Source organism: Carcharhinus amblyrhynchos, chromosome 27 (genome assembly GCF_965287045.1).
Source record: "Carcharhinus amblyrhynchos chromosome 27, sCarAmb.v2.hapA, whole genome shotgun sequence".
Classification (NCBI taxonomy): Eukaryota; Metazoa; Chordata; class Chondrichthyes; order Carcharhiniformes; family Carcharhinidae; genus Carcharhinus; species Carcharhinus amblyrhynchos.
The window spans coordinates 40261107-40285876 of NC_137350.1; the positions used below are offsets into that span (position 1 = coordinate 40261107).

General features: G+C 47.8%; 1 protein-coding gene across 1 annotated transcript in view; it reads left to right on the plus strand.

Annotated features, from left to right (window-relative positions):
• The first annotated feature begins 3560 nt into the window (after positions 1 to 3560).
• krt222 (keratin 222) overlaps positions 3561 to 24770 on the plus strand; it is a 29712-nt gene continuing 8502 nt past the window's right edge. Inside the window, exons 1-4 of the mRNA XM_080213376.1 lie at positions 3561 to 3680; positions 3871 to 3999; positions 16230 to 16450; positions 21635 to 21711. Coding sequence (XP_080069502.1) covers positions 3561 to 3680; positions 3871 to 3999; positions 16230 to 16450; positions 21635 to 21711 — 547 coding nt within the window. The remainder of the gene's footprint in view (positions 3681 to 3870; positions 4000 to 16229; positions 16451 to 21634; positions 21712 to 24770) is intronic.

Below are 24770 nucleotides of genomic sequence, written 5' to 3' on the forward strand. Positions count from 1 at the left end.
CTCAAATTTGGCCTCTACCTTTGGTCTAGTTGCATAGGGCGGTGAATGTCCCTCATGCTCCTTGGACACACACCTCATTTCAACCATAGCCTCACTTTCACTCGCTTCATCTCACCCAGGGTTCCAATAACACCTCAGTGTATCTCTCCAAAATATGGTTCAAGCTTGAACGAGACTCTGTCAATCTACTCACCACTTCCCAGTTCAAACTCAATTGTTTTAGCCAGGATCATCTGAACAACATGGAATAATCACTCTTAACAGAATACAAAGGTAGATGTGTGCACTGGTCCCTCAGTTGTACCTTGGCCGAGACATTGGCCTTAACAGGAACTGACTGCTCCACGTATGTCCTCAGGTTGATGTTCACTGGCTTGTGGGAAGATGGTTTTACTTTTCCATGTATAGTGACTCTGGGATTAATGACACGACCGTCTCCATGCCCACCCTCCATCCTCACTAGCTTCCCTTTGACTTTGGGCATTGCCCTGAACCGGTCTGCTTCACCTCACACAGGCAGGATGTTTAATTTAAACGGCACCTTCTCAGTCTGCTCTGTTCCATCCACAAGAGCCCAGAGATTCCTTGTCCTCCTCTGCTATGGCCACTTGCCTCTTCCTCCTCGGTTTGGACCCTGATCACTTTGGCTTCGCGCTCTCCTGGGACACCGGTACTCTGCAGTTTTGGACAATGTGGCCCATCCTCCAATCTGAACCCCTGCTGACAGTGCTCCCCACACTCTGGCATTCCCAGCGGTGTGGGGGGAGGGTGGGAATGAGAAGCCCCAATGCTAGTGGCAGGACCAAGAGATGCTGCTGATGGTGAGAAACACGCGGAGGAGGCCAGAGAATCCTGCCCCCCCCCCCTATTCCTAAATGATGTCCCCCCACAGGGGCACTTCGAAACCCTACAGTACAGAAAGAGGCCATTCAGCCCATCGAGTCTTAGAATACACCCCATGGCCTCACCGACACCCTGTACAACTGGAGCAAAACATCCCGACTTTCATACTCTGTTCCCCTTTCAAAAAACACCAACATTCCATTTACCTTCCTCGTCAATTTCTATACCTGCACACTAACTCTGATTCCTGCACCAGGACAACCAGATCCTTCTGCATTAGGACAGCCGGATCCTCTGCATTAGGACAGCTGGATCCCTCTGCATTAGGACAGCTGGATCTCTATGCACTAGGATGGCCGGATCTCTGTGCATGAGGACAACTGGATCACTTTGCACCAGAACAGCTGGATCCCTGTGCACCAGGACAGCTGGATCCCTCTGCACCAGGGCAACTGGATCCCTCTGCATTAGGGCAGCCAGATCCCTCTGCATTAGGACAGCCGGATCCCTCTGCATTAGGACAGCCAGATCCCTCTGTACCAGGACAGCTGGATCCTTCTGTAACTCAGAGTGCTGAAATCTCTCTCCATTGAAACAAACGGGCTTGTGTGTCTCTGGTGGTGAGTATGGCTTCTGGATTCTGCACATTTACTCCTGCGTTTTGTTCGCTCTGCTATCCTCGCTCTCTTAGGCTTGTGTTGGAAGTGGAAAGGGCATCTTGTCTCTGGGCTCCTGTTCTCTTCCCAATGGCCTCTATAAGTGACAGAGGAAAGAGAGCGAGTAACGACATGAATTTCCCCCAACGTGGAGGCAGCCTTGGCCTTGGCCCTCTCGTTTCTATCTCCATGAGTCCTTCCTGGTTGGAGGTCCAAATCTAGTCTCCCCCATCTCCAGCGACCCCCTTCCTTCCCTGGCAGCTGGGCTGGCCTCTCCTCAAACTCTGTCACTTCCTTTGAGTGTGGGTGACGCCCTTCCCTCTCCTCCCCTTCGCCGGTTACTCCTCATTCCCAAAGGGAACAGGGAAATTGGGGTTCTGAGCGATTGTATTGAGCTTTTATTTCCGCACTGAGATTTCTCATGCTTCTAGTGTGGGGATGAGCCACTGGGCTGTGTGAACTCTGCAGGTTGTCCACAAGGTTCAGGGCCGGCACCCTCCAGGTCACTGAGACACACAGGAGTAAATCTCAGAGGGGAATGTTATTTGTTGGTGACTCCCAGCATGTCCCACCTGCAGACGCTGTGACTCTGTCTGTCTGGAGGGGTGATGGAGGCACACTGGTCTCTGCAGACTGGATGGATTGACTGCAATGAGGCAATGTGTTGCCCCTGAGGCCCACATCCCTGCATGGTATCATGGCGAGTGTGAGCAGCTGAACATTTACTGACCCTGACAGCACCGATTAGATTTTAAAATATTTTTTATTTGCTGGCTGGCCAGCATTTATTGCCCAAGGCTAGTTGCCCTTGGAGGGCAGTTGAGAGTCAACCACTTTGCTGTGGCTCTGAAGTCACATGTAGGCCAGACCAGGTAAAGGTGGCAGATTTCCTTCCCTAATGGACATCAGAGAGATTGTTCTTCCCACCTCCCCCCACCACTGCACCACCCCCACAACCACCCTCACCACCTCCGTCCACCTCCCTTCCCCCCCCTCCCCGTCCAGCCCCAGTGACCTGTGCTGGACACCCCTCCCCCCTCCAGTGACCATCCCCCAGGCAGGATTGGTCTCCCTGCCCGTCCTCCTCCTCCCATCAGCTGCTACAGGATGTCCCTCCCTCCTGTCCTCCACACGGTTCAGGAAGATGTCCAGGAATGAATTGTTAAACTTTGGTGCCCAGGTTCCCTGCAGCCCCCCGGCCCCCTGCCCCTGCCCCCTGGCCCCCGCTCCGCTCACTAACCACCAACCCCCCCCAACCCCCCAACTGAGCTATTTGCTAAGTTTTTGCCAGGAGCCTGGGTCTGAGGGTGGAGTGCGAGCCTGTAGACTGCCCCACCAGGGAAACCCCTGAGAGCATGATCAGTGACCCACCCCCAGGATCATGTGACACCTGGCAAATTCCCAGCAGCCTCTGCAGCATTTGCCGCACCACCCCCCCGCCCCTCCCAACCCCCCCCACCCCCAACCCCAACCCCCCAAACCCCACCCCCACCTCACCGCAGGATGGGAAAATCCTGCCCAGTATTTCAGGGAGGAAATTTTAATTGGTTGGGAAGCAGTTTGGGATACCCTGAGGCTGTGGAAAGCAGGGTAAACACACAAACCCCTCCGAGGGCAAACTAATATTCCTGAATCTGTGTGTGTGGCTGTGTGCAGTTGGTTTGTGTGAATCTGCACACACACATATTTCTGCGTCGACGTAGGAAAGTGAGTGAATGAAGAAATGGACTGACAGAGCAACACAGCCCCAAACACACACGGCCTGCTGCTTAGCAGGAAACTCAGCCCCACATGTCCTGATAGGCTGCTTGATTTAAAACTGCACAACATTAAATACCTGAGGTGCCTCAGAGTGGACGGGACAGGGCTTTCAGAGTGTGGATTGTTGCTGCCTGTGTACAGGTTGATGTTGTTAGTGTTGGCTGTGCTGGGTGCTGGGGGTATTTTAACGGGGTTGTTTTGAGGGCAGTGTTGCTTTATATTCAGGATGCTGCTGCCTTTGCCTTGCAGTAGGTCTGAGCTCCGCAGTCTCTGCCAGCCTCTTCATACCCCGTTAGTGCCATGGAAGATGGAAGAGGAAGAGGGCTGGAATTGTCCCAGCTCTTGGCGGACATTAAGAAGCATTATGAGAAGATTATACACAGAAGCCGGATGGAATTAGATGCATGTCTCAGCACTCAGGTAGATTTCTTTGAATAAGGCCTCTGTCTCTATGGGGAAGGCTGTGTTGGATGATTACCTCATTGCAATACTGGACCCTGATTCCTATTCACCTCGTAGTGTCTGGGATGTAAGGGCAGAGACGCAGTATTCCAGACACTGGGGGCAAATGCAAACACTGTTGGTTATTTTTCATTCTCTCTCTCTGCAGCTACTGGAAGTCAGTGATGCAGAGGTGAATAAGGATGAGGATTCTCTGCGGGTTGCCAGGGCAGAATTAAATGATGCCAGACGCCAGTGGCAAAGCCTCCAGGTGGAAATTGAATCTCTCCTCGCATTGGTAAGAATGACTGTGAGATATTGATTAGAACTATTTTTAAAAATTGTTCCTCTGCCTTGACTCCTGGTTTGAGTGAAGTCTCAGCCTCTCACTGTCCCGTCTCTAACACACAAACCCTTCTTCATGCACGAGTTTTGACAGAAAGTGTCTGCAGCAATTCCTCTGTAGTGGGCTTCACACACAAAGCAAACTCCTCTTCACCCAGAGTCCTCATGGGTTCACTTGCCAGTAGTGGTCAGTGATCAGGGCAGTTACCCCTCGTCCATCCACCCACACAGCAATTCAGGGACACTGGATCTGACTCTGAGCCAAGCCCAGATCGACAAACTGAACGTTACCCAATGTTGGGTCTACTGGTGGTCGGCCATGTGTTAGTCCTGGAGGTGGGATTAGGCCTGTGGTTTTCAGTGTGTGAGGCCTTGTACACTGGCAACAGCACCCAGAGAATAGACTCAAATCTTAACATGATTCAGCACCTTGAGTTAACAGAAGGGGTGGGTGCAAAGAGTGAAACAGAAGAACTAGGATTAGGAGGAGGCCATTCAGCCCCTTGAGCCTGTTCCACCACTACAATCATGGCTGATTTCATCCTGGCCTCATCTCTCCCTGTTCTCCATAACCCTTCATCATGCTGCTAATTAAAAACCTCTCTATCTCCTTCTTCAATGTGTTTCGTGTTATGGCCTCCACTGCACTCTTGAGGTAGAGAATTCCACAGATTCACAACCCCTTAGATAGAGTCATAGAGGTTTACAGCATGGAAACAGGCCCTTCGGCCCAACTTGTCCATGCTGCCTTGGAAAATATATTGACTATCTAGCTGATCTATGGCCTTTGTTATTTTACAGACCTTTATAAGATCGCCCCAAAGTCTCATATACTCCAGGAAAGAAAGTCCCAGTCTATCCAGCATCTCCTTATAACTCAAACCATCAAGTCCTGGAAGCATCCTAGTAAATCTTTTCTGCACTCTTGAGTGAAGTAATTCCTCTGCATTTCTGTTTTAAATCTGTCATACCTTTGCCTCTTGTTCTAGAATGTCCATCAAGGGGAAATATCTGCTCAACATCTACCCTCTAAGGCCCCCTTTAGCAACACCCACCCCCTCAGCCCCTCCCCACTCACTCCCTCCCCCCTCCTCCCAAAGACTCCCTATATACAAACAGGAGAGGGGTTGTACACAGAAACCTGTTGTGTGATACAGTTGCTGCCAGTTCTGGGCCACTTGTACAGGCTTGGCTGCCTCCACAGGCAGTTCCTCTGTTCATATTGGAGCTCTTGACAGAAAAACAGACAGCTAAGGATGGGAAAACATTTCCAAATGTCAGGCTCCAGGCTGTGCCGGGAGAACCTTCCTCAGATTTCACCTCAGATCTCCCTCCCCAAACTGAAACAAATTGCTGCACTTGCTTCTGGGGAAGTTTTAAATCAGCTTCACCCAGGTGTCTGTGTTTCCCGGGTTAGAGAGAATTACAGCAGAGAGACAGGCCATTCAGCCCATTGGGGCAATGCTGCTGTTCCTGTTCCACATGAGCCTCTTCCCCAGAGCCAATCAGCACCCACTCCCAGTCAGCACCAGGTTGAAGGAAAATCTGAGTGTTCAGAACTCGGGTCAGGACCGAAAGCAGGAGGTAAGGGAGTGGGTGGCTGGGGGGGGGAGTGGGGTGTGGAATGAGGGGGCGGAACTGAGGGGTGAGCGAGAGGGACAGGAGTGAGAGAGAGGCAGAGAGAGTGTGGGAGAGGGGGAGAGTGGGGAGGGTGATGGGGGAGCAAAGGGGTCTAGTGGGGAGGGGATGGGTTGGAAGAGGAGGTGAGGGGCGAGGGTTAAGTTGGAAGGGAGTGAGAGGGAGCGGGTGAATGGGAGTGAGAAGGAAGGAGTGGGGAAGAGAGGCGAGGAGGGGGAGAGAGTGAGGCGGAGGGGCCGGGGGTTTCTAATTGGAAAGGTGTGAAGTGTCACAAATAGGCTTAGATTAACACTGCAATGAAGTTAAAAGGAGTTGAAATTAAAGCACGTCCAGATGATTGGAACAAAGAGTGGAATTTTATGAATGCAGAATAAGATTCTGGAATGTTCTGTCTGAGATGGAAACAGGCTCAGGAATAACTTTCAAAAGGGAATTGGAGAAATCCAGTGAGTGGAAGCACTTCAGGATGTGGGGACAGAGCAGCGTGGTGGGAACTCCTTCCGGACACTGGGATGGGACCTGTGAGACAGGCCTTTCCCCTGGGGACCTTGTGAGAGATGCCAGCCAGTCAGGGGTCACTGGGAAAGACTGGCTGGTGCTGGAAGGACAGAAACTGATGTCCCAGGATCGCTGAGCGACCCAGGCTGCAGGGGTGTGTGTGTCAGTGGGAAGTGGGGGTTCACAGGCTGGGGGTCAGGGAGGGCATCCTTCCCAATGTCCAGCCTATTGATCAGGCACTGAATGTCTTTGATTGAGGGAATCCTGCCCCCCCAACCCCAGTCTCCATGGCGACAGGCGTACTTGCAGCCAGCTGCAGTGGGATAAGTCCCATAAATCTTCATTAATGAGATGTTTAAGGGCATCTGTTGACAGTGGGTGGGAAGTCTGACCACGGGCCTTCCTGCCCAGAGCTTAATTCCATTGGAGGAGGGTGGGTAATGGGGTTCTGGTACATTCTGTACCCCTCTCTCCCACCTACCATTAACTGAGTAAGTCCTGCCCTGGTTCAATCTACCTCTCTCCACAGCCAAAGCCTAAACCTCTGCCCTCAGAATCTGAATCAGTGAAATGTTTGGCCTGGCACTATCTCTGAGCAGTATAATCTGCCAGAACAATTTTTTCACTGGGGTTTCTAAGTTGGACAAGCGATGAAAAATGGCAGTAGTTTTACTCTGCAGTCTGAATAAACAATCTTTTAATCTGCTGTTACCCAGATTCCCTCTTCCAAATAGCTAATTACTGCAAACAGAGACATCCTGAGATCACTTCAAATCTACTTTATGTTTGAAAGGCCCCAGATCTATTTGTGTGCAAGTAATTTGCTGTAAATATCAGCATTGGGAAATCAAACACTGTGTTTCTCTGTTTGAGTTTTATTAATCAACAATAAAGTGTGAAAGGATTCCCAGGAGACAGACCTGGTTTAATATCTCATCCAAAAAACACGGGTCCAACAGTGAAGTGTTCCCTCTGACACAGATTGCAGTCCTGTTTCAGTACTGCCCCTCCAACACTGCAGCTCTATCTCTGTACCAGCCTCAGAGTGTCAGCCAAGATTAAGTATTTTGAGTAGCAATGAGTCACATCAACTACAACCTCCTGACCCTGAGGTGGGAGTGCTTTGCACTGAGCTACCAGACACATCTAATACACACATGGGAGCGTATGGTGTGCTGAGGGAAGTCATTATACAAGATTACAGCGAGTAACTTGGGGAGAGATACAAAAAGGTCCAGAGTGGTATTTTTTCACACAGAGGGTGGTGAGTGTCTGGAACAAGCTGCCAGAGGTAGTAATAGAGGTGGGTACATTTTGTCTTTTAAAAAGTGTTTAGACAGTTACATGGGTAAGATGGGTATAGAGGGATATGGGCCAAATGTGGGTAATTGGGACTGGCTTAGTCGTTAAAAAGAAAGCAGCATGGAAAAGTTGGGCCAAAGGGCCTGTTGCCATGCTGTAAACCTCTCTGACTCTGGCTCTATGAATAAATGTGTAACAGGAAATGCAGACTGTGCACAGATCTCCTCGTGTATGCTGTAGAGATGGTATTGTTTTGGGTTAGGGCAGCACAGTGGCACAGTGGTTAGCACTGCTGCCTCACCAGCGCCAGGGACCTGCATTCAGTTCCCAGCTCGGGTCACTGCCTGTGTGGTGTCTGCACCTTCTCTGTGTGGGTTTCCTCCGGGTGCTCAGGTTTGCTCCCACAATCCAAAGATGTACAGTTTAGGTGGATTGGCTACATTAAATTGCCCCTTAGTGTCAGGGGACTAGCTAGGGTAAACGTACGGGGACAAGACGGGGTGAGATTGTGGTCATAGAGGTTTACAACATGGAAATAGGCCTTTCGGCCCAACTTGTCCATGTTGCCCTTTTTCTTTCAAACCTCGAAGCTAATCCCAATTGCCTACATTTGGCCCATATCCCTCTATACCCATCTTACCCATGTAACTGTCTAAGTGCTTTTTAAACATTGTACCTGCCTCTACTACTACCTCTGGCAGCTTGTTCCAGACACTCACCACCCTCTGTGTGAAAAAATTGCCCTGCTGGGCACTTTTGTATCTCTCACCTAAAACCTGTACCTTCTAGTTTTAGACTCTCCTACTTTTGGGGAAAAAATAGTGGCTACCTAGCTGATCTGTGCCCCTCATTATTTTATAGACCTCTATAAGATCACCCCTCAGCCTTCTATGCTCCAGAGAAAAAAGTCTCGGTCTATCCAGTCTCTCCTTATAATCTAAACCATCAAGTCCCGGTAGAACATAAGAACATAAGAAATAGGAGCAGGAGTAGGCCATCCGGCCCCTCGAGCCTGCCCCGCCATTCAATAAGATCATGGCTGATCTGTCGTGGCTCAGTTCCACTTTCCCGCCCTCTCCCCATAACCCTTAATCCCCTCTCTTATCAAAAACCCATCAACCCGCGTCTTAAAAATATTTAGCGAGGCAGCCTCCACCACTTCAACGGGCAGAGAATTCCAGAGATTCACCACCCTTTGAGTGAAGAAGTTCCTCCTCAACTCCGTTCTAAACCGCCCCCCCTTTATCTTGAGGCTGTGCCCCCCTAGTCCTACTGTCTTTTTTGAGCGGGAAGAGTCTCTCCACCTCTATCCTATCCATCCCATTCATCATCTTATATGTCTCAATGAGATCTCCCCTCATTCTTCTAAACTCTAACGAGTACAAGCCTAGTTTATTCAGCCTCTCCTCATAGCTCAACCCCCTCAACTCCGGTATCAGCCTAGTAAACCTCCTCTGCACTCCCTCCAAGGCCAAAATATCCTTGCGCAGGTGCGGCGCCCAAAACTGCACACAGTACTCCAGCTGCGGCCTCACCAATGCCCTATACAGCTGCAGCAAGACCTCCCTACTTTTATATTCAATCCCCCTCGCTATGAAGGCCAGCATCCCATTCGCCTTCCTGACCACCTGCTGCACCTGCAGGCTGGGTTTTTGCGACTCATGCACAAGGACCCCATCCCAGTAAATCTTTTCTGCACTCTTTCTTGTTTAATAATATCCTTTCTATAATAGGGAGAGCAAAACTATTCCAAGTGTGGCCTTACCAATGTCTTCAACAAGACGTCCCAACTTCTGTATTCAATGTTCTGACCAATGAAACCAAGCATGCCAAATGCCTTCTTCACCACTCTGTCCACTTGTGACTCCACTTTCAAGAAGCTGTGAACATGTACCCCTAGATCCCTTTGTTCTGTAACTTTTCCCAACGCCCTACCATTAACCGAGTAAGTCCTGCCCTGGTTCAATCCGATTCTGATAGATCAGCACCAAATCATTATATTCTCCCAAACCTCCTGCTGGTAAAGAGGGTGGATTCTGGAAATTGTGAGATTTCCTGCCATTATTCAGTCCTTAAAGATACAGGACAGGCTGTTTGCCAGAGTTAAATGAGGGGCAGGAGGAGGCTATCCACTGCCTCACACTGGTCCCATCATTCAGTGAGGACATGGCTGATGTGTGAACTCCCTCCACAATTCACTAATAGCCAGCTTAACTCAAATCATTACCCCCGGCGATTCTTTATCTTCTAGTATAATTGTAAGAGCCTTTTAGTGATAATCTTCATATCCCAAACAAGTTGTTTCTGGAATTCCTTTTCTTCATCTCTCGCTGTCTTCCTTATCTTCATGATGTGGAGATGCTGGCGTTGGACTGCGGTGAACATCAGGTTAAAGTTCAACAGGTTTATTCAGTAGCAAAAGCCACTAGCTTTTTTATCTTCCTTATCTTCCCCTGGTCTTTGTTAAATATCTCCCAGACTCTGGATCTACATTATTTATTAGATTTTTTACTGTTCTTTTCTTTGTTATCTTTCATCTCTTTTGTGAGGCAGGGTTGTTTTATTCAGTGACTGGATCTCCCCTTGGGGCCTGGATAAAGCAAAATTCCTTTTTGAAAATCTCGCACTGTTTGCCTCAAATCAGCTTTGACCAGGATTCTGTCAGTTTGCAGATATGCAATAAACCACCCCTCCCCCTTCCCCCATCACCAACACACACACACACACACACACACACACACTCACACCCCAACACTGACACACACACACACACACACACACACTCACACCCCAACACTGACACACACACACACACACACACACACACACACACACACACACACACACACACACACACACACACACACACACACACACCCCCCCCCAACACTGACACACACACACACACATACACCCTAACACTGACACACACACACACACACACACCCCAACACTGACACACACACACACACATACACCCTAACACTGACACACACACACACACACACACACCAACACCAACACTGACACACACATACACACCTCTCCCACAATCAACACTGACATACACACACACACACCCCAACACTGACACACACACACACACACACACCCCAACACTGACACACACACACACCCCAACACTGACACACACACACACACACACACCCCAACACTGACACACACACACACCCCAACACTGACACACACACACACACACACCCCAACACTGACACACACACACACCCCAACACTGACACACACACACACACACACACACACACACACACACACACACACACACACACACACACACACACACACACACACACACACACACACACACACACCTCCCACCATCAACACTGACATACATACATGTACACACACAGGCACACACACATAGCCGCCCTCCTCTGGTTTCACTCTCTGATAGCTCACAGTTAAGCATCTCTGCCATGAATTTCCAGAGGGTGTTTTGAGGGATACGGGAAGAAAGGGAGAGTGCACTGAGTGTGAGGAGGGAAATGCTGGTTGTGGCTGGATTTGCTCTGCTCCTGCATCTTCTCGCTGTGTGGCTAAATGCTCAGTCACTGAACCCTGAATGGGTTGCAACTCTCCATAAACCACTGCTTCTCACCTCTCTCCACTTTTCAAAGCCTCCTAAAATTAATCTCTTCAATCTGTAGCAATGTTGGTTTATATAAGAACATAAGAAATAGGAGCAGGAGTAGGCCATCCAGCCCTTCGAGCCTGCCCCACCATTCAATAAGATCATGGCTGATCTGTCGTGGCTCAGTTCCACTTTCCCGCCCTCTCCCCATAACCCTTAATCCCCTCGCTTATCAAAAACCCATCAACCCGCGTCTTAAAAATATTTAGCGAGGCAGCCTCCACCACTTCAACGGGCAGAGAATTCCAGAGATTCACCACCCTTTGAGTGAAGAAGTTCCTCCTCAACTCCGTTCTAAACCGCCCCCCCCTTTATCTTGAGGCTGTGCCCCCTAGTCCTACTGTCCTTTCTGAGCGGGAAGAGTCTCTCCACCTCGATCCTATCCATCCCATTCATCATCTTATAAGTCTCAATGAGATCTCCCCTCATTCTTCTAAACTCTAACGAGTACAAGCCTAGTTTATTCAGCCTCTCCTCGTAGTCCAACCCCCTCAACTCCAGTATCAGCCTAGTGAACCTCCTCTGCACTCCCTCCAAGGCCAAAATATCCTTGCGTAAGTGTGGCGACCAAAACTGCACACAGTACTCCAGCTGCGGCCTCACCAATGCCCTATACAGCTGCAGCAAGACCTCCCTACTTTTATATTCAATCCCCCTCGCTATGAAGGCCAGCATCCCATTCGCCTTCCTGACCACCTGCTGCACCTGCAAGCTGGGTTTTTGCGACTCATGCACAAGGACCCCGAGGTCCCTCTGCACCGTCGCCTGCTGCAGTTTTTCTCCACGTAAGTAATAATCCTTCCTACCATTATTCCTACCAAAGTGGACCACCTCGCACTTGTCAACATTAAATTCCATTTGCCATTTCCTGGCCCATTCGCCCAGCCTATCTAGATCCTTCTGCAGACTCTCCACACCCTCCACGCAATTTGCCGTTCCCCCAATTTGGTGTCATCAGCAAATTTTGACACCCTACACTCGGTTCCCTCCTCCAGATCATCTATATAAATGGTAAATAGCTGAGGCCCCAGCACCGACCCCTGGGGCACTCCACTAGTCACCAACCGCCAATCCGAATAGCACCCATTAACCCCCACTCTCTGCCTCCTATTTGACAACCAAAAGGTTATGGGTTATTGTTATGGGTATTCAATACTGAGGGAGTGCTGTACTGTCAGAGAGTCAGTGCTGAGGGGGTGCCGCACTGTCAGAGAGTCAGTGCTGAGGGAGTGCCGCACTGTCAGAGGGTCAGTGCTGAGGGAGTGCTGCACTGTCAGAGGGTCAGTGCTGAGGGAGTGCCGCACTGTCAGAGGGTCAGTACTGAGGGAGTGCCGCACTGTCAGAGAGTCAGTGCTGAGGGAGTGCCGCACTGTCAGAGGGTCAGTGCTGAGGGAGTGCCGCACTGTCAGAGGGTCAGTACTGAGGGAGTGCCGCACTGTCAGAGGGTCAGTACTGAGTGAGTGCTGCACTGACAGAGGGTCAGTAGTGAGGGAGTGTCGCACTGTCAGAGGGTCAGTGCTGAGGGAGTGCCGCACTGTCAGAGGGTCAGTACTGAGGGAGTGCCGCACTGTCAGAGAGTCAGTACTGAGGGAGTGCCGCACTGTCAGAGGGTCAGTACTGAGGGAGTGCCGCACTGTCAGAGGGTCAGTACTGAGTGAGTGCTGCACTGACAGAGGGTCAGTGCTGAGGGAGTGCCGCACTGTCAGAGGGTCAGTACTGAGGGAGTGCCGCACTGTCAGAGGGTCAGTACTGAGGGAGTGCCGCACTGTCAGAGGGTCATGCTGAGGGAGTGCTGCACTGTCGGAGGGTCAGTGCTGAGGGAGTGCTGCACTGTCAGAGGGTCATGCTGAGGGAGTGCTGCACTGTCAGATGGTCAGTGCTGAGGGAATGCCGCACTGTCAGAGGGTCAGTGCTGAGGGAATGCCGCACTGTCAGAGGGTCAGTGCTGAGGGAGTGCCGCACTATCAGAGGGTCAGTGCTGAGGGAGTGCCACACTGTCAGAGGTCAGTACTGAGGGATTGCTGCACTGTCAGAGGGTCAGTGCTGAGGGAGTGCTGCACTGAGGGTCAGTACTGAGGGAGTGCCGCACTGTCAGAGGGTCAGTACTGAGGGAGTGCTGCACTGTCAGAGGGTCAGTGCTGAGGGAGTGCTGCACTGTCAGAGGGTCAGTGCTGAGGGAGTGCTGCACTGTTAGAGGGTCAGTACTGAGTGAGTGCCGCACTGTCACAGGGTCAGTACTGAGGGAGTGTTGCACTGTCAGAGGGTCAGTACTAAGTGAGTGCCGCACTGTCAGAGGGTCAGTACTGAGGGAGTGTTGCACTGTCAGAGGGTCAGTACTAAGTGAGTGCCGCACTGTCAGAGGGTCAGTACTGAGGGAGTGCTGCACTGTCAGAGGGTGTTGTCCTCAAATGAAATGTTAGCAGTGAGTTTATCCGTTGGTTTATTTTGTTTTGTGTGTTTTGCTTTTCCTGAACGGTTTTCAAAAAATCTGAGCACTGAACTTCCTTCATCTTTCTTTTGGTTAAGTTTAATATTCATTTTACTCTGCCGAACCTCACACTCTGCGCTGGCATTGAGTGAAGAAAACAAAGACAGTTTATTGAACATTAGTTTCTGGAGAAGTCGAACAGAATTTCAGTTTGTTTTTTGAAGTGCTTGAAGCCGTCAGCTGCAATATAAACTCTGGTTATCTTATTCCCGCTGACAATCGTATCAACATCACACTGTGGCTCCAAATTCAGCTCCGAAATCATTCTCTCCTGAGCTGGAGAGTGAACCAACTTTGCAGCTTAATGATCAATGTTCGGAATGAAATCTGAATTAGCATGAATTCCTAAGCGTTCTGGATGCAGCTTGTTTCCTGGCGGAAGTTGCCAGTGATTAATGACTACAATCCATCTCACGGTACTCCAGTTTTCTCAGCCAGGTCAAGACAGCAATCATCCAAACAGGGTTAGTGAGAAGGAAGCAGGAAAATAATAAAGGAACATTCCTTTCATTCTTCCATGAGCTGTGGGCATCACTGGCTGGGCCAGCATTTATTGCCCATCCCAAACCGCCCTTGAACCGAGGGTCTTTCTATAAGACAGCCAGTTACTTATCCAATTGGCCAAATTTCCCTCGATCCCACACCTCCTTACTTTCTTCCTGAGCCTACCATAGGGAATCTTATCAAACGCCTTACTAAAATCCATGTATATGACATCAACTGCTCTACCTTCATCTAGACACCTAGTTACTTCCTCAAAGAATCCTATCAAATTTGAGAGGCAAGACTTACCCTTCACGAAACCATGCTGACTATCCCGGATTAAGCTGCATCTTTCCAAATGGTCATAAATCCTATCTCTCAGGACCTTTTCCATTAACTTACTGAGCACCGAAGTAAGACTAACCGGCCTATAATTACCAGGGTCACTCCTATTTTCTTTCTTGAAGAGAGGAACAACATTTGCCACTCTCCAATCCACTGGTACAATCCCCATGGACAGTGAGGACCCAAAGATCAAAGCTAAAGGCTCCGCAATCTCATCCCTTGCCTCCCAAATTATCCTAGGATGTATCCTATCTGGCCCAGGGAACATATTGACCCTCAGGTTTTTTAAAATTGCTAATACAAATCTTGACTTCCAAACCAGCTCACATTCCCGATTCACTGACTGGGATTCTCCACAAGACTCACCAACACTTTTACAATGCTCCAAAATCCCAAATCAGTTAAAAAGCAAAGTGAAGCAGAGATGTGAGTGTGAGAGCTGCTTTTGTATCACCCTCTTCTCCACTCGAAACGTTCACATCGAGATTCCTGTTACAAATTAAATCAAAATACTGCAGAGTCTGGAACTCAAAAAAACAGAAAATGCCAGAAATACACAGCAAATCTGGCAGGATCTGTGGAAAGTCTGACAACACCAGGTTTAAGTCCAACCGGTTGGACTTAAACCTGGTGTTGTCAGACATTTTACTGTGTTTACCCCAGTCCAACGCCAGCATATCCACATCAGGATCTGTGGAGACAGAAACAGAATTAACATTGGGCTCGATGTTCTAGAACGAATCATAGAATCACAGCATGTGATAGCAATGGAAGCCATTAGGCCCACTGTGTCTGTGTTAATCCTCTGCAAGAACTACTCAGCTAGCCCCACCACCTCCACCTTTTTCCCAGAGCCTTACAAATTCCTTTCCTTTCAGATGAGGGAACGGTGGCACATTGGTTAGCACTGCTGTCTCACAGCACCAAGAACCCAGGTTCAATTCCAGCCTCAGGTCACTGTGTGTGTGGAGCTTGCACATTCTCCCCGTGTCAGTGTGGGTTTCCTCTGTCGATGGTAGTCATGACAAAACATAGAACAGTCCTGGCCCTTCGGCCCTCGATGTTTTACTGAGCCTTTGACCGAAATCAAGATCAAGCTATCCCACTCCCTATCATTCTGGTGTGCTCCACGTGCCTATCCAGTAACTGTTTGAAAGTTCCTAAAGCGTCCCACTCCACTATCACAGCAGGCAGTCCATTCCACACACCAACCACTCTCTGAGTAAAGAATGATGTGGAGATGCCAGCGTTGGATTGGGATAAACACAGTAAGACGTCTCACAACCTGGTGTGTGAGACTTCTTATTGGGTTTCCTCCCACAGTCCAAAGATGTGCAGGTTAGTTTGATTGGCCATGCTAAATTGCCCCTTAGTGTCCTAAGATATGCAGGTTAGCTGAATTAAACTTGATAAATGTGTAGGGTTATGGGAATAGGGTGGAGAGGAGGGTCTGTGTGGGATGCTGTTTTGGAGAGTCAGTGCAGACTCTACGGGCTGAATGGCCTCTTTCTGCACAGTAGAGATCCTATGGTTTTGGTTCTATGTGTTCATAAAAAATATCAGTGAAAAACTGTGACCATTAGAAATAAAGGTTTGTGCAACATTTGCTAAACTTTTACAATTACAACAGAGATAGAGTAATGAATGTGTGATGGGCGTGTCTTGTGAAAATAAAAATAGGAACACTGATTGAGAGAACCTTTGCCCTGGGTTGAGAATGATCACGCTCCTGTTTTGAACTGATGTGTTTTCACAGCAGAAGGGTTTGGAGAACTCGCTGCAAGTGACTGAGCAGAGGTATGAGGTCCAGCTAAAGAGTCTGGGCTCTGTGATTCACCAACTGGAGGGAGAGTTAAAGAATGTCAGGAAGGACATTGAGAACCAGGCCTGGGAACACGAGCTATTGCTCAACACAAAGATGAGATTGGAGCGAGAGATATCGATGTACCGCAGTCTCCTGGATAGAGAGGAGAGCAGGTAAAATTCCACCATTCCCATTCCCTCAGATCTGTTTGATTTGATTTATTGTTGTCACATGCATTAACATACAGTGAAAAGTATTGTTTCTTCGTGCTATACAGACAAAGCATACCGTTCATAGAGAAGAAAAGAAGACAGTGTAGAATGTAGAGTTACAGTCATAGCTAGGGTGTAGAGAAAGATCAACTTAATGCGAGGTAGTCCATTCAAAAGTCTGACAGCAGCAGAGCCTAATGATCACCAAATCTGTAAGAGATTGTAATATTGTGTTGTTAGAGAGATTAAAAGAGTTAGGATAAAGTTTTAGAAACATAAAACGAGAATAAAAGATAGAATTAGAAAGTGTGCTGGGCACAGCTTGCAAGAAGTTGCCTTGCTCTGGAGCCATCTTGAGTGAGTTGCTTGAATTCTTAACATCACCTTTATGTTAAATCGTGTTTTTGATACTTTGGAATTTAAAACTATTAGAATATTTCTTGGTAGTTTTTTTTCTCAATCCCAACCACCACCCCCCCGCAATCCCTGCCACCCCCCACCACCCCCTTCCCTACTGAAAGGACTGATGCAACTTATTCACTTCCCGCATTATTTACATGTGAGCCTGGATGGTCACTGCTGGCAAGCTATTCAGCTGTGGAAGGCCTCACATCAGAGGCTGATCTCACTCAATGTTCCCAGCAGGACAGTGATTGGAGTGGGGGGGATGTGGGGGGTTCCTGTTGGACCCGTAGCTGACTTATTTTGTCTCTACCTCTAGGGGAGGAGTTAGTAATACAACAACAAAAACCTGTATTTATATAGCACTTTCAATGTAGTTAAACATCCAAAGGCACTTCACAGCGGCATTACTGAACAAAATTCAACTCCAGCCCACCTAAGGAGATATTGGAACAGGTGACACAATATCTGTTCCCAGATATATTGATGTGGATATGCCGGCGTTGGACTGGGGTAAACACAGTAAAAAGTCTGACAACACCAGGTTTAAGTCCAACCGATTTATTTGATAGTAAACTCACAAGCTTTCGGGGTTAGTCCCTTCGTCAGGTGAATGGAGAGTTCTGGCCTCAGACAGAGCATATAAAGCGCAGACAGTTCACAGATTACTGATTAGAATGTGAATGTGAAGGCTGCCTTGGAGGATGTGACAACGGATGAATGAACATCGCTCGACAATTACCAGGCAAGACTGTTCCCTTCCTGTTGGCGAACACTGCAGTGGTCATTGGCATTCAGCCTCTGACCTTCGGTAAGCATTCTCCAAGGCGGCCTTCACAACACACGACAGCGCAGAGTCGCTGAGCAGAGACTGATAGCCAAGTTCCACACACGAGGACGGTCTCAACAGGGACCTTGGGTTCATGTCGCACTATCTGTAACCCCTGTGACTTGCCTGGGTTCGCAAAACCTCACTTACTGTACTGTCTGGAGACAATACACATCTCTTTAACCTGTGATCAGTGCTCCTTCCACTCACATTGTCAGCCACTTTAGGAATTGAACAGCAGGTTAGGTGTAAAGATTCGCATTCTAATCAGTAATCTGTAAACTGTCTGTGCTTTATATGCTCTGTCTGAGGCCAGAACTCTCCATTCGCCTGACGAAGGGACTAAACCGAAAGCTTGTGCATTTACTATCAAATAAATCGGTTGGACTTAAACCTGGTGTTGTCAGAGTTTTTACTGTGTTTACCCCAGATATATTCCCAGATATAACACAATATCCGTGTTATATCTGGGAATATAAACTGGATTCCAGTAGCCACAGTTATTTACTTTTATGCTTGGTAATATAATAGGTTTGAAGAAGCATCATAAAAAATCGCGATTGGGAGGTGAAGAGGTGGAGGAAGGGCATTTCCAGAGTTTGGGACTGAGGCGATGGCTGCCAGTGGTGGAGTGATTAAAACTGGGGATGTTCGAGAAGCCAGAATGAAAGGACTGCAGAGGTCACTCCTTTAACATTTAGATAGTTACATGGGTACGATGGGTATGGAGGGATATGGGCCAAATGCGGGCAATTTGGATTGGCCTAGAGGTTTAAAAAAAAAGGCGGCATGGGCAAGTTGGGCCGAAGGGCCTGTTTCTATGCTGTAAACCTCTATACCTCTATGACTCTATCTCAGAAAGTTGTAGCGCTGAAGGTAGTTACAGAGACAATGAGGGGCTGTGGCTGTAAAGGGATTTGAACTCAAGGATGAGAAATTTAAGATTGAGGCGTCAAGATACTTTTGCTTCAAGTAAGATGAAATAAAATCAGGCCGAGAATGTCCTACTCTTTGTGGCTCACAGTTACATGCTGGGCAGTGAGTCTCACACACAAAGAACAAAGAAAATTACAGCACAGGAACAGGCCCTTCGGCCCTCCAAGCCTGCATTGATCATGTTGCCCAACTGAACTAAAACTTCCTACCCTTCCAGGGACCATGTCCCTCTATTCATGTATTTATCAAGACGCTCCTTAAAACTCACTATCGTATCTGCTTCCACTACCTCCCCCGGCAGCAAGTTCCTGGCACCCACCACCCTCTGTGTAAAAGAACATCTCCTTTAAAACTTGTTCCTCGCATCTTAAACCTGTGCCCATAGTAAGTGACTCTTCCACCCTGATTATCTGACTATCCACTCTGTCCATGTCCCTCATAATCCTGGAGAGTTCCATCCAGTCGCCCCTCAACCTCCGTCCTTCCAGTGAGAACAAACCAATTTTCTCCAACTGCTCATCAGAAGTAATGCCCTCCATACCAGACAACATCCTGGTAAATCTTTTCTGTACCGTCTCTAAAGCCTCCACGTCCTTCTGGTAATGTGGTGCCCAGAATTGAACACTATATTCCAAGTCTGGCCTAACTAAGGTTCTATAAAGCTGCAACATGACTTGCCAATTTTTAAACTCAAAGCCCCAGCCGGTGAAGGCAAGCATGCCATATGCCTTCTTGACTATCTTCTCCACCTGCATACACTCAGATCCCTCTGCCTATCAATACTCTTAAGAGTTCTGCCATTTACTGTATATTTCCTATCTGTATTAGATCTTCCGAAATGCATGACCTTACATTTGTCTGGAATAAATTCCATTTGCCATCTCTCCGCCCAAGTCTCCAACCAATTTATGCCCTGCTGTATCCTCTGCTGGTCCTCAGCGATATCTGCAAATCCACCAACCTTTGTGTCATCTGCAAATTTAGTAATCAAAGCATTTTCCTCCAAATCATTTATATATATTAAAACAGCAAAGCTCCCAGCACTGATCCCTGAGGAACATCACTTGTCACAGCCCTCCATTCAGAAATGCACCCTTTCACTGCTACCCTCTGTCTTCTTTGACTGAGCCAGTTCTGTATCCACCTTGCCAGCTCACCGCTGATTCCATGCGACTTCACCTTCTGCACCAGTCTGCCATGAGGGACCTTATCAAAGGCCTTACTGAAGTCCACGTAGACAACATCTACCATCCTACCCTCATCAATCATCTTTGTCACTTCCTCGAAAACTTGTGAGACACGACCTCCCTTTCACAAAACCATGTTGCCTTTCGCTAATATGTTGACTTATTTCCAAGTGGGAATAAATCCTGTCTCGAAGAATCCTCTCCAATAATTTCCCTACCACTGATATAAAGCTCACCAGCCTGTAATTACCTGGATTATTCTTGCTAACCTTCTTAAACAAAGAAACAACATTGGCTATTCTCTAATCCTCTAGGACCTCCCCTGTAGCTATTGAGGATACAAAGATTTCTGTCAAGGCCCCAGCAATTTCCTCTCTTGCCTCTCTCGGTATTCTGGGGTATATGCCATCAGGCCCTGGGGCTACCTTATTATTTCTCAAGAACCCCAATACTGCCTCTTTGACCTCAACATGACTCAAACTATCTACACATCCTTTTCCAGACTCATCATCCACCAAGTCCTTCTCTTTGGTGAATACTGACACAAATTTAATACCTTGCCCATTTCCTCTAGCTCCACGCATAGATTCCCTCCCCTGTCTTTGAGTGGGCCAAACCCTCTCCTTGGCTACCCTCTTGCTCTTTATATATGTATAAAAAGCCTTGGGATTTTCTTTAATCCTGTCGGCCATTTACTTTTCATGACCCCTTTTAGCCTCCTTTCCCCTTGCTTAAATTTCTTTCTACTTTTAGTGAGTCAGGAATGTGCAGTATGAGAGGTTAAAGCTATCAGGGAAAGCTGGAAAGGATATGCAGCGTCAGAGTCTGGCACGTATAGGGTTAATGTGGGATTGTGTACCGTATTACCCACGCAGTGAGTATATTGACCTATGGGTGAGTGTAGTGTTGGACAGAAGTCTGTGTACCAGTGAGCTTGGACACAGCTTATACCCTTGTTCCTATAATTGTACATCGCTCGAAGAGTCGATGAAGAATTCTAGTTAATCCACATGTGATAATCAAACATCAAACTGACAGCCTTCAGCCGACTGGTTCCTCCTTTACTCAGGAAAAGAAATGACTGAGGAGAGACTTGATGGAGAAGTAGATAAATGAAAGGTTTTCATTTAAAGGGACTTCCAGCCGCATAACCCTCTGAGATCTCTGTGTGTATCTCATTCAGGCCATTTGAACATTCCCAGTGGAATTGCTCTGTCACCACCTCAGCTTCTTGTACCCAAAGCTCAGAAATTCCCTCAATAAACCTCCCCACTATCTGCCTACCTCTCCCTCTTTAAAAAACTGATTCAAACTTTTGGCCCAAGTCTCATCCGACACATCTCAGCATCAAGTTGTGTTATACTGTGCCCATGTGAAGCACCTGTGGAACATTTGTTAGAAATGTGATAGAAATAAAGGGAATTGTTGAAAAGTGGAGTTTAATATGCTGCGGCTTCAGTAGCAATGGAGGTCAGGAATTTACCTGGCAGGATGGATACTGGAGAGAGGCTGGAGATGACCCAGTTGCTGTGTAACAGAATGAGTTTTAATCAAGAAGCTCATTAACCACTGGCTGGAATATCGGAATTATGGATAATCCACTGGAATTCCTCTGGATTTAACCCCAGTGTCTGTGTCAGCCTGGCTTTGAGAGCGTGGTTGGATATAAGATGAGAATCTTACCATAAGCAAGGTTGCTGGTGGGCCATCCACGCAATGATGGTCAACAGCAAATGTTTACCTGATACTAAACAAACATTTTACAGCTTTTACACATTTTCTACATTTCAGACTCTCTCGTGCTGGCTCTGATAGGCAGCGACCTTCCCACAGCAGCTTCACTCAGAGAGATATAACCCTGCCTTCGCGTAAGTCTGATATGTGTCTTAATTCACAGATTTCTGTGTTAGGCTTGTCTACACAACGTCCTATCCCTGTGCCGCAGACAGCATCAAACAGTTGGATGTATATGTCTGAACAACAGTGTAGAAGGAACTTTACTCTGTATCTAACCCCGTGCTGTACCTGTCCTGGGAGTGTTTGATGGACTCTAACTGGTTGGACTTTAACCTGGTGTTGTGAGACTTCTCACTGTGTTTACCCCAGTCCAACATTGGCATCTCCACATCAGTGTTTGATGGGGGACAGTGTAGAGGGAGCTTTGCTGTGTATCAGATAGAGTGTACTCAGTACCTTCAGAGACAAAGGATGGAATTTTATGGCCTCCCTCCGCTGGTATCTTCCTGTTCTGCTGAAGGAGGTGCACTTTAAACGGCTCCCTGTATTTTCAGCTCCTGCTGCATTGTGATGTGGTTGTCAAATTCCACTCACAGAGAGAATCTAATATTTTCCCAAGAGTACACTGGTTTCAGATCCTAGAAAACAGGAACAGCATTAGGCCATGCAGCCACTTGAACCTGCTGTTGATCAGACATCTCCAAAGTCAGCCTTGAACGAATTCAGTGAGACAACCTGTACTGCTATCTGCGGGAGAGAGTTCCACACATTAACCTGGCTGAGGGAGAAAGAATTCCTCCCCAGGTAGGGAGTCTAAAACTAGAGGGCATAGGTTTAAAGTGAGGGGGAAGAGATACAAAAGTGTCCAGGAGGCAATTTTTTTCACACAGAGGATGGTTAGTGTCTGGAACAAGCTGCCAGAGGCAGTAGTAGAGGTGGGTACAATTTTATCTCTTAAAAAGCATTTAGATAATTTCATAGGTAAGATGGGTATAGAGGGACAAGGGCCAAATGTGGGCAATTGGGATTAATTTAGGGGTTTAAAAAAAAGGGCAGCATGGACAAGTTGGTCCAGAGGGCCTGTTTCCATGCTGTAAACCTCTATGACTCTATCTCTGACTCCAAAGGGAGAACTCTGCAGAAATTGCAGATGTATGGGATTGAGGGTGATCTAGGAAATTGGATCAGGAATTGGCTGGCAGATAGGAGACAGAGGGTGGTGGTTGATGGTAAGTATTCGACATGGAGTTCTGTTACAAGTGGTGTGCCTCAGGTATCTGTTTTGGGGCCACTGCTGTTTGTAATTTTTATAAATGATCTGGATGAGGGTATAGTTGGGTGGATTAGTAAATTTGCTGATGACACCAAAGTTGGAGGTGTGGTAGATAGTGAGGAAGGGTGTCTTAGTCTACAGGGAGACTTGGACAAGTTGCAGAGCTGGGCCGAGAGGTGGAGGATGGAGTTTAATGCGGAAAAGTGTGAGGTAATTCACTTTGGCAGGAATAACGGATGTGTAGAGTATAGGGCTAATGGTAGGACTCTGAATAGTGTGGATGAACAGAGGGATCTAGGTGTATGTGTACATAGACCCCTGAAAGTTGGGAATCAAGTAGATAGGGTTGTTAGGAAGGCATACGGTGTCTTGGCGTTTATTGGTAGGGGGATTGAATTTAGGAGCCGCAGCGTCATGTTGCAACTGTACAAAACTCTGGTGCGGCCGCACTTGGAGTATTGTGTGTAGTTCTGGTCCCCACATTATAGGAAGGATGTGGAGGCTTTGGAGAGGGTGCAGAGGAGGTTTACTAGGATGTTGCCTGGTATGGAGGGGAGGTCCTACGAGGAGAGACTGAGGGATTTGAGGTTGTTTTCGTTAGAAAGAAGGCGGCTATGAGGGGACCTTATTGAAACATATAAGATGATTAGAGGTTTAGATAGGGTGGACAGTAATAGCCTTTTTCCTCAGATGGAGAAAGCTAGCACGAGGAGGCATAGCTTTAAATTAAGGGGTGGTAGTTATAGGACGGATGTCAGGGGTAGGTTCTTTACCCAGAGGGTGGTGAGGGATTGGAATGCCCTGCCTGCTGCAGTTGTAAATGCGCCTAGTTTGGGGGCGTTTAAGAGATCCGTGGATAGGTTTATGGATGGTAAGGGTTTGGTTTAGGTTAGTGGGTCATTGTTTTTTAACTGGTCGGCGCAACATCGTGGGCCGAAGGGCCTGTTCTGCGCTGTATTGTTCTATGTTCTATGTTCTAACTCTTACTTTGAAGAGTGTAAATTGGGCCTGTACTCGTTGGAGTTCAGAAGGCTGAGGGGAGATCTTATAGAGACATATAAGATAATGAAGGGGCTAGACAGGGTAGAAGCAGAGAGATTATTTCCACTTAGAAAGGAAACAAGAACTAGAGGGCACAGCGTCAAAATACGGGGGAGTCAATTTAGAACAGAGTTGAGGAGGAACTTCTTCTCCCAGAGGGTAGTGAATCTTTGGGATTCTCTGCCCATTGAAGCAGTGGAGGCTACCTCGTTAAATATGTTTAAGTCACAGGTAGATAGATTTCTGACCAATAAGGGAATTAAGGATTATGGGGAGCAGGCAGATAAGTGGAACTGAACCCACTATCAGATCAGCCATCATCTTATTGAATGGCGGGGCAGGCTCGAGGGGCTGGATGGCCTACTCCTGCTCCTATTTCTTATGTTCTTATATTTGAATCTCTGTGTCCTCGTTTCAGATTTCTGCATGAGGGGAAACATCTTTTGAGCACTTGCACTGGCAAAACACCCCAGAATCTGATACATTTCACAGAGTCACAGATTTGTTATGAGATAGAAGGAGGCCATTCAGCCCATCGTGTCTGCACTGGCTCTCCAAATGAGCATCGTGACTTAGTTCCACTCCTCGGACTCCTCCTCAATTAATCACCTCAGGCCCTCAAATGCCTCGAATGAACCTGCCTTTATCACACTTCCCTTTGCCAGACCTGCGGCCAGAGTATTCCAGACCCCAACCAATCGCTATGTGGAAAAGTTTTCTCTCACACCACAATTTGTTTCTTTTGCAAATCATTTTAAATCTGGACCCTCTTGTTCTTGATCCTTGTATGAGTGGGTTCAGTTTCTCCCTATCTACTCTGTCCAGCCCCTTCATGATTTTGAACATCTTGATCAAATCTAACGGTTTCAAAGAGAT